This window comes from Helianthus annuus, chromosome 10, assembly GCF_002127325.2.
Source record: "Helianthus annuus cultivar XRQ/B chromosome 10, HanXRQr2.0-SUNRISE, whole genome shotgun sequence".
NCBI classification, from domain to species: domain Eukaryota; kingdom Viridiplantae; phylum Streptophyta; class Magnoliopsida; order Asterales; family Asteraceae; genus Helianthus; species Helianthus annuus.
In genome coordinates, this window is record NC_035442.2 from 8,544,279 (window position 1) to 8,555,518 (window position 11,240).

At 34.4% G+C, this 11,240-nt stretch overlaps 1 protein-coding gene across 1 annotated transcript; it reads left to right on the top strand.

Moving 5' to 3' along the window:
* Positions 1–6,968: 6,968 nt before the first annotated feature.
* Positions 6,969–11,106, top strand: LOC118483359 (zinc finger HIT domain-containing protein 3-like). Its single transcript, XM_035979081.1, has 7 exons — positions 6,969–7,200; positions 7,303–7,334; positions 9,588–9,632; positions 9,740–9,829; positions 10,571–10,659; positions 10,737–10,787; positions 10,871–11,106. Exons 1-7 carry the CDS (start codon positions 7,115–7,117, stop codon positions 10,910–10,912), a joined length of 435 nt encoding a protein of 144 aa, XP_035834974.1. The 5' UTR covers positions 6,969–7,114; the 3' UTR covers positions 10,913–11,106.
* The last annotated feature ends 134 nt before the right edge of the window (positions 11,107–11,240 follow it).

Genomic DNA, 11,240 nt, shown 5'->3' on the forward strand with positions numbered 1-11,240 from the left:
TTTAAATGTTTATAACTTTTAACTCAAATGCATTTATAAATAAACTCACATATTATGGTCCATTAGTCCACTATATACAATCATAATATTATTTTTACCATTAGTTTTTACTTAAATATTGAATAATGATTTTAATATAAAACAGGTTGGCTTAAGCTCAAATTTTAGCTCGTTAAAAATAAGGGAGCAGAGTTGGCTTATTTAACTTCAAGTTGGAGTTAGCTTGGCTCGGCTTGAGACTTGAGGCTCGCTTATTTTTTAAGTAGCCATATTCTCATTGTTCATCAGTTAGGTGGGATTTAACCACATTTCCCTATCTTATTTATTAACTTCTTTTGTAGTGGTCAGTGGCGGATCTAAAAAACGTTATAGGGGCAACGTTTCAATAAGAAGAGGTAACGAAATCGAAAAAACGTCAATTTTTCCATAATTTACACTATCGTCAGAGCGTCAAGAGGCAACAGGGGTTACCCCTTGTGAAGAGGTAGGTCCGCCCCTGATAGTGGTTTGATCACCATTTTTTTCTTAATCAAACATGTTAATTGAGTGAATATACTTTTTTTTTATATGATCTTCATTTTAAGATATTTTGCTTCTATGATTTCATTCAATAAATACATACCAATCATGGATTGCGTAGGATCTTGCATCTGATCATGTGATCGAATGATCTGGCATTCTGGCTTGAATGAAAGAAATGAAAAGTAGAAATTGACTAATTTGGTTGAAACAAAATAAAGAAATAAATAGAATAAAAATAGAATAACTAGCTTAGTGACCATAAAAGTATATTTTATGAAGTGTTTGATAGCATCATAAAAACACAAAAATCCCAGATAATTGAATGTGTTTCCAAGAGTTTACTACAGGAAAGGAAAGGAAAGATATGGAGTTTTTTCCTTTTTTTTATAAATATTTCTAAATCACTCATTTTGGTAAATATTTTTTTTTACGAATACCCATTTGAGAAAAAAAAAACTCAAAAGAAATGAAAGAAAATAAAAAAATTAGAAAATATTGGTGTTTCCGAGTTTCATTAAAGGAAAGAAGTGGTAGGAAAATTTTCCCTCATATCTTTCCTTTCAAAATGGAAGACAGCAGCGGAAGAGAAGGAAAAGGTTTTACTATTTATCATTTTACCCCCTTATTTATATACTATTATAAAATCTAAAGAGGGTTATCTTGAGAATGTTAAATACAATGAGAACCATGAAAACGAATGAAAAAACCAATCAAAATAATTTTTTTAATACAAATATCAGTATTATTAAAATACAACATTAAAAAAAGAATTTACTATTTAAATAATTCATCTATCCTTTCAAAATACCCATGGCATTATAGCCTAGTGGTATCTTGGTGGTGGGATAAGGCTTATGACCATTAGGTCATGAGTTCGATTCCCACAAAGGGGGTTTTTCTCAGATGTATTGGGTTTCTTCCTGAATTGGTGTATAGGCATTATTGTCTAGTGGAGATGGATATGATCGGGTGGTTCTGTTAGTGATACGATGATACTCCAGTGGTCCGTCAGTGATCCAAATTTGCCGTTCAAAAAAAATCTATCCTTTCAAAATCACTCTTAATATAGTTTCTACACATGTGTAAATACTATAAATTTACACATATGTAAATAGCAAACTTACATGTGTAAATTTCTTTATTTACGAATGCATGTAAATTAAAATGTGTAATATTCTATTCCAATAATAATGTCAAGTGTAAAAATAAATTTTGAATTTGAATTGTTTTTGATTAAGTTCTTGTAGTTTTTTCATTTGTTCTTATGGTTCTCGCGATATTTAGCGTTCTTATTTAAAATCTCTCTATAAAGTACAACAAAGTCATAATTGTAAAATTATAAATTTATTTTCTTTTTCTTTCAACCCGAGAACACAAAAAAATCTTTGCTTTTTTTTTTTCAAACTCGGGAACACGAAATAAAATTATATATTTTCCTTTCACTATATTTCTCCTCTTAGAAATTCTCTTTCGTGTATTTTCCATTAGTAAACTTAAGAACACAAGTAATCTAAATTTTTTTTTTTTGAACGGCAATACTTTCGAGTAATATTACACGAATACTAATATAACTAGACTACTTATCGAATTTAGCAATGAGTTGTATTCACGGAGCAATGAGTTGTATTCACGGGTATCATCATGGGTTAGCTTTGATGGGAGTAGGATCAAATACAAACTATATTTTGCATACAAACTGTAAGAACCATTTAAAAAGTGTCACGTGTCATCCAAACAATTATAGAAAAATGATAAAATAATATCCTAAATAATATTAATTATATTGAATTCCCTATAAATATGCTAACAAGCAATTAATTCTTTATTTGGATCTTTCTTTTGTTTTCAATGTGCTGATTAAAAAAAGTGCTGATATCATTCAAATATGTGCTAAAATCAATTACCTTGATTAATTTTCATGTGCTAATATAATTCAAAAGTGCTACTTTTATGTATGTATTGTTTTGGTATGTGCTAACTTAACTTTTTTTAAGTGCTAGGATCTGTTCTTACGGTTTGTAGGATAAATATGGTTTGTACCGGAACCAACCCCAGCTTTGATGTTATTAATCTCAATTCGATCTTGCTAAGTCAATTTCGAGGGATCTCAATTTTAACATCCTCAAGCTTATTTGATTTGTTGCTAAAGTTTATTTTTCTTACTAGAAAACCATCCATTTAATGTAGGTTTAAATAAGAAAAAAATTATGTATTAATTTTTTTCAAATAAGTTGTTAAATTCATAATAATCAAATAGTATATATATAACAAGTTGGTCTAGTGATTATTCATTTGTTTTTTTTTTATTGAGGTCCTAAGTTCAACTCCACTGGCATCACTTTGAAAGACATTGGTGGTGTCAATGAAGTTTAGAACTAGACCTCTTTGGAGGTTGCCAGTTCGAAACCGATCTGAACCGGGTTTTACCCCGGAGCTGGTGACTTGGTAACTTAGGTATGCATCCAACTCTGTCCGTTATGGAGGATGGGATGTATTTGCTCGATTGAAGGCATCCTTATGTAATTATCCGGTAATTTAGTTGGCCGTTCAAATATATATATATATATATATATATATATATATATATAGGGGAGGGTTTTCTTGAGAACGCTAAATATTGCGAGAACCGTGAGAACGAATGAAAAAAACAATCAAAATCAAATTTTTTAATACAAACCTCATTGTAATTAAGATAGATCATCAAAACAAGAATTTATAACATCAAATAATTCATTTCTCCTTTCAAAATCACTCTTTTTAGATTTTTTACACATGTGTAAATATAACAGATTTACACATGTGTAAATGGCAAACTTACACATGTGTAAATTTTCTTTATTTACGAATTCACGTAAATTTAAACGTGTAAATAGAATTTCTAACATTGTATTCAAATAATAATAATGATAAGTGTAGAAAAAAAAATGAATTTGAATTGTTTTTGACCAAGTTCTCATGGTTTTTTTTATTTGTTCTCACGGTTCTCACAATATTTAGCGTTCTTATTTAAACTCTCCCCTATATATATATATATATATATATAGGACAATGCTAGACAGAAAACCCTCATTTAGGTAGAAAACTCTGGAAACCCAAATCTCCCCCCATTTTTACCCAACCTCCCGACATTTTTTTTTTAAAAAAAATTACACATGTAATATACATGTTTTAGAGTGTTTTGGGCCAAAAAAAAACAAAAAAACGCCGAAGGGATTTTAAAAAAAAAATAAACAAATTTCAGTGCCTAACATGTGTTAGGCAAAAATGACAGAAATTGTTGAATTTTTTTTTTTAAATTATCCCTTCGGCGCTTTTTTGATTTTTTTGGCCCAAAAGTCTTAAAAACATGTATATTACATGTGTTTTTTTTTCAAAAAAAAAATGTCGAGAGGTTGGGTTTTCTAGGGTTTTTTATATAGATAGGGTTTTCTATATAGCCCAACCCTATATATATATATATATATATATATATATAATACATCTATAGTTTCCAAAAGTGGTACATGCAAAATAGAGAGGTAATTAGTCACTTTCATTGCATAAATGTTGGCATATGGACCATATGATTTTGTATGAAATAGATACATCATGTAGTAAATAGGTTCGGGGTCGTTAGTTATTATTTTCTTTCCTTTCATATGCAAGTATATAGTTTCAACTTTTACCCAAAAGATGTGTTCTAAATGTAGGTGATTAGAAAATAACATCGCTTAGGCTAAAGGGTGTGGGAGTTATGGTTGTCACATGATTTGTCATTTAGGAACATGAATAGAAGGCTACACCACCCCTTTGCTTGATCCACCATGGATTAAACCATGACAACCATGGTCCTCCTTTCTATTTTTTAAGAAATCATTTCCTTTTTCTTTAGACAAAGATAAATTAAAATAAATAAGGGCTAGTGGTTTGGGTCATGACCACACCCTTAGGGTAGTGGTTTTGGATGGTGGATTAGAGGTGGGTTACATGGCACTGACGTGGAGTGTCATAGTGGTCACGAGGGTCATAACCATTGGCGTAGCTTTCAAGGGGCCGGGAGGGGCGCCCGACCCCCCGAACTTTTCGCTCATTAGTGTTATGTATGTATGTTTCGTGTAGAATTTTTTAGGTATATACGTTTTCGACCCCCCGGTTTTATAAAAAAAAATTACTTATATAGAATTTTTAGGTTCGGTGACTTCCGACCCCCCGGTGGAAATTTTCAAGCTTCGCCACTGGTCATAACCACACCCTATAGCCTTATAATATAACGTGGAACTCTATATGTGTTTAAGGTAGTTATTTACTTATTTTAAAACAAACTTGTTTAATTTCGTGTATGTGTTCCTAGTGTACAACGTTGCATCAATAGCACTACCATAGATAGTATGAAAGTTGAAGCTGATTTTTCAGTTTTTTTTTTTTTAATTTCATCATCGTAAATAGGGATGAGCATTTGGTACCGGGTACCGGTATCGAACTGTACCGGGTGTATTTTGTATCGATACCGGTTCTCATTTTTCCTGTTTTTCGGTATTGGTACCGGTATTTACGGGTAAAACACCGGTAGGTACCGGTACCGGTACCGAACCGATGTATTCGGTACCGGTATCACTTTTCCTCATTTTTTCGGTACCGGTACCGATTCAGTTTCAAACAGGTACCGTACTCATCTCTAATCGTAACCCAGAAAATTGTTTTTATTTATTTTGCCCCCTAAAAGAGTGTTGTCGCTCTTCATCTTCATCTCTTAGACCGTGGGGTATGGTGTGGCTTGGGTTGGGGCATGAGTTGACACGTGGAGTTCGAGCCCTCCCACCGGTGAGTGACGTGTCCGTAGGGTATGGCGAGGCTTGGGTTGGGGCGTGGCTTGGCAGTTTATTAAAAAAAAATTACAAAAAATTTTAAAAATACACACAACATTAAAAAAAAAGCCTAAAATTTTATTAATTACAAAATAAAAAAAAACTAAAAACGATTACAAAATAAAAAAAAACCTAAAAATGACAAAAAAACCTAAAAACGATTACAAAATAAAAAAACCTAGAGCGTTATGTAAATTTCAAAAAGCGCGAGCTTGTCGAACGGCTTTCGCTCCTTACCCCGAAATTCAATGTTCGCCACCATCACCCGGTCCTCGTGGCTTAACTCACCACTCGGAACGGCTTTGTAGTAGGCTTTGAAACGATCAAGCTTGGGTCGTAGCTCGCGCCATTTATGTTGACACGCGTTTAAGTTGTGTCGATCGTGTTCGACGTTATGTCGGTAGCTTGCGAAGGCTTCCAGCCAATATCGGGTTTGACCGGGTTGTCGCCCCAACGACGCTCGTGACGAGAGCTAGCTCTTCTTCGTGTGTCCAAGAGGCCATCGGTCAAGTGGGTTGGGGTAGCGGGTTCGATCAAGTGGGGTAGCGGTGGACAGCGATTGTTTGGGTTGGGGTAGCCGATGGGGTTGGGGTTATATTTATAGTGATGTTGATGGGTTGGGGTGACCGCTTGGCTTGGCCAAACGGTTGAAATTTAAATTTTAAAATTTAAACACCCCGCTATGACATGGCCACCAAGCGAATAGGAGCCCGCCACATAGGATCGCTAGCCCGTCTCACGCCCGACTTTAAACTCCCGCCCCTTTGGCCACGCCCCAACCCAAGCCCACCCGAAGTGGTGGCTTGAGCATTTTTAACCAACCCACACCCCAACCCAAACCCCATACCTCATAGTCTTAGAATAAAGCAAAAGGTCCTTTACATGGTTCAAAAACCAAACCTTTTTTAATCTATCATTAAAACATTTAAATATCAATTAACCATTACAGTATTTAACTAAACGATCCAATGGAACAATCAAATGAAACCACAAAACCGTTTTCGGTTTAACAAGCTTCAAATCAAAAGTGCATTACTCATCTTCAGCACCTAATCAAACATATACAGAGATTTTTCAAGTTTCCCTTTATGTTCTAATTAGAGGTGCACAAAATAACCGGCTAATTAACTGTAACCAGTTATTAACTAAAACCAGTTAATAACCGCTCGAGGAATAACCGATTAGTGGTTATTTTTAACCATAGGTTAGTAACCGGTTGTAAATATTTAGTATAGTAACCGGGTTTTCAACCAATAGACCGGTTAACCAAAAAAAACCAAAAAAAAAAAAAAAACAAAAAACCGGTTTTAACCGAAAATAACCGGTTAAATTAATTACCAAACCAGTTAAAAAATAACCAGTTAAAGTTAAAAAGTCAAATTATCCGGTTATTGAAATTAACCGGTCTGTACACCTCTAGTTCTGACTAAAGCGACCCGAAACCACATGTCATCCAAAAGCAAAACCGAGTACCAAACCAACTGGTATTATTCGAGTCGGTCTTGGTTCGGTCCAGATCTTCTGTTCAGTTTTCTCGGGCCGACCCACGCACACCCCTACCTAACTACCTCTCACCTCACCCCAACGGCCCAACACTCCCATGGGCCTGGGCCTAATTAATCTACCAAAACCAAAGAAAACAAACAAACAAACCTTCTATTCATTTGCCGCCGACTGCCGTACTACCACCGTCCTCCGTGCCGGAAAACTAATTCTCCAACCGCCGTTCAATAGACGTCTGATCGGAAATGAAGAACGAAGCGTCTAAAAAGGAATGCAAAGTCTGTGAAAAAGCAGAATCCAGATACAAGTGTCCTATGTGTCTCATTCCATAGTAAGTTGTTTTAACTGTTAGTTTCTCCGATCTAGGGTTTCGAAACCGTTAACAATGCATGTTTAATAATGTTCTATTGTTTAATTTGAATTGCTTTTGCAGTTGTTCGCTCGTCTGCTTTAAGAAACACAAAGGTAATCTGTTCATTCAATCGATTGTGTAGGTTTATGGAATGATTTAGGGTTACGAACTTACGATCCGTTAACATGCATGAATTACTGTTTGTTTGTGTGTTTTTGTTGATATTGTTGGTAGTTTATGGTCAGTGATGTTGAATTTAGTGGTTTAGGGTTTATGTTCGTTCTACTGGATTTCTGTGAAGCAATTGTGCTGATTGTTGATGTTAATTGAAGTTCATCATTGATTATTCACTCTATATGTTGTCTAAGCAGTCAATAGCGGTGCTATAGCGGTTAGCGGACCTCAGGGTATGCAGCGGTCCAAATAGCGGTGGCCTATAACGGTTATAGCAGTAACGGTGTTTGATTGTGTTAATTCTTAAATTAAATACTTCAAAGTTACTATTAGTATTTGATTTGCAACAGGTTTTTGATAATGGAATAATATTACTATGAATTTGATATTACTATTAATATTTTTCAAAGATATATATATATAGGGAGGGGCTCATGCGAGAACCACCCTTATTGTGAGAACCGCGAGAACCAATGTGAACACAACCTAAAATAGCTAAAAAAACCTACCCCCCCCCCCCCCCCCAGCTAAAATGCTAAAAACTAAACCCCCAAAAAACCTAAAAAAATCTAAAAAAAAATCTAAATTTATTTTTTTTTAATTATTTTTTATGCTCAAATCGCTACTTTTAGTGGCCAAAAAAATTTATTTATTTTTTTAAATTTTTTTTGGCTTCGAAAAGTAGCGATTTTTATATAAAAAATATTAAAAAAAAAATTTGTGTGATTTTTAGCTATTTTTAGGCATTTTTGGTTGTGTTCACATTGGTTCTCGCGGTTCTCACAATAAGAGATGGTTCTCGCATGATCTTCTCCCTATATATATATATATATAAATTATGCATGGTATAAAAATTACCGCTATATCACCGCTATACCACCGCTATAACCTATATATCATATAGCGGACCTTGACCGCTATTCGATTTTGGACCGCTTTAACTGCATAGTATGTTGTTTTGGTGTATTAGAGAATGCTAATACTTTGTTTAACTACTATATATGTTACCTTCATATGAAGTTCATCGTTAATTATCCTTTAAATGGATGCGTATCTGCGAAGGATTATAGGCAGTTGATTCTTCTTGTTATAACAGTTTTGTAGCAGCTGATATTTGAAGATAAAGCATATTAAACCAGACTACAACTGAATTTGTTACTAAATTTTGTTAGATCGTGTTATTAGTTTTTGAAGTGATTTAACAAAGTATTTTTCGGATGAAACGTAACTGCGTGTAAGTTTTGCTTTACTTTTGACAATTTGTCGGTTCTAGTTATGTGCGTGGGTTATTAGAGAGTTCCACATGAATCCTGATTGAAGTGGAAAAATAGGTTCCTTACATGACTTTAGGTACGCTGGGCAATGAGTCAAACAGATGAAATACAATAGTGCAGGAAGATACATTTGGTTTTATATTAATATACAGGGTTATATTATATGTCTGTAAAACAAAGGATTCTAGTGTAACTCATGCATGCCTAACTATGTTTTATTGTTATTAATATAACTAAAGTTTTCATTTTCTTTTTTCATTACTCTAGAGTACTACTGTAATTTGAAACTAGTAATCAAAAGCGCACAAGGCGTGTGCCCCTACGCATTTAGGCGAGGGCACTGCGCCTCAAGTAGATGCAAGGTGCGGTTCTTCTAAAGATGCGGCGCAGGGCCATGCCTGTAGGAGTTTTTCTTCTCTTTTTTCAACCATTGGACGTAAATTATTCAACCATAAAGACCTGTATGCAGCAGTGTACCTATTTGGCTGACTCTTACCTGATCATCTTTGCTCCAATCCTTACCCATGCTTTGGTCGGTATCCTTCTTGCATCTATCATTCAGTCCCTTTTCCCAGCACGTTATTCGCAATTATGGATATGCTGAATTGGGTGGAATAATATTACATTCTTACCTCATATATCTTGTCTCTTTGCCTTAATCTTTCCATGTGAAAATATAAAACCTAATTAGAATTTAGAAAGTCTATGGTGTGATATGTTTCTATTCTAATTGCTAATTTTATTAGGTTTTCTTGTTATGTTTACTGAATGGTATTAAAATTTTTAAAATCTATATTCCTGTTATTGTGCTTTTTTTTTGTGCCTATGTCTAGGCGATAGGCGATCTCTTTGCACCTTGAGTGCGACTTTGACCACTATGATGTGCAAGCTAATTTGGAGATGTCTGATTTTGTGCAGAAATTCCCTGTGTTAAACCAGTTCCGGCTTCTGAGAATGATACAAGTAGGTTTATAATTTTAGATTAATACCTGATATGATGTTGTACATATCCGTGAGCTTTGGTTGATAATATTGTTTTTAATCTGCCACTAATTCAACTGTATTTTCAGGCACATCTATTACAACAGTTGATGTTGATAGACCTTGTTATGTTAATGCTGATGATGAGGTGCTACAGAGGTCACAACTAGAGCGCATAGGTATGCTTTTTAAGTATATTTTGGCCTAAAGTGTATTAACATCACATTAGGGGTATGTTTGGCATGGAGCTTTTAGAAGCTTTTAGGAGCTTCTAGCTTTAAGCTTTTAAGAAAAAGCTCATACTCAATAAAAGGTCTTGTTTGGTTGAAGGAGCTTTAAGCTTTTAGGTTAGGAGCTTCAAGCTTTTAGGGAAAAATGACTATTTTAACCACTAAAAATAAGGAACTTTTTAATGCACCACTTTCTAAATTTTTAGTTATGTCCATTTTGGTCATTTTATACATTTTATTAAAAGCTCCAGCTACTCTACCAAACACCAAATATATCTAAAAAGCTACAACTACTAGCTACCAGCTACCAGCCACTAGCTACTTTTGCCAAACATACCCTAGATATGGCACTTTTGACCCTTTACTAACTAATGGGTCGATTTTGTTGCCTTTTATATTAAACGGGCCAAATAGGTTGAAAGTCGCTCAACGTCTATCACTCCCATATCGTTTCATTCCATATTGATTAAATTGTATTTGTACACTTGATTATGTAACTAATGAGTAAGGTATATTTCTAAAAAAAATGAAAAGGAAATGGACAATTTTTTTCCGACCCAAAGATGGCCCGTTTCAACATGGACTCGTTTTGATTCATTACTCGTGCCCCTCTTAACGGAGAAGCATGATACTTTTTTTTATCAATTCAACAAAGAGACCCATTGGTTGAAACATAATATACGACTACAGCTTCAAATACCGAAATCATCGATGCTTTGAAAGACAAGGAGCTACAAAAACTCATACACAAAATAGATTCTTCTGCAGATGCTGAAACTGTAAGTGTTATAATCCTAATATATCCAGTTAAATCCACGATTAACACACACAACACTAACTTTTTTAATCTTGTTAGGAGCTGGATAAAGCAATGGACGATGAAGCGTTTCGCCTATTTACAGAAAAGGTAAGCATCTTTAATAGTTCAGTATACTTCTCGTTAATTGTTTTAACAATAAGTAATAGGTTTCTGTTGTTTTCTATTGCTAGATTTTGTCTACCTTGAATCAGTCTGGCGATCAACAATTATAGTTGTATGAAGCGATGTCCGACGAGGAATGTTGGATTTGTTAAATGTCAGTCCGGTAGTGGTAGATGCAATCTTTAATGTTGTTAAGAAGGTATATTCAACTTTGAGAAACAAGGTGGTTAGTTGTTGTAACCGACAAAGGGTGGGTCCCCCCCGGATATTATGCAAGTTATAAAACACATTTTTTTTTCCGATATTGAAGCACCTATGCATGCAGTATAGAGGTGTAAGTGTATCGTGCAAGTTAATGAAATTCTCTATATTGAAGCGCTTATTCTTGTGGTGTGGAGGTGTGAATTAAATCGAACCGACGCAAGTTGAAAAAGATAC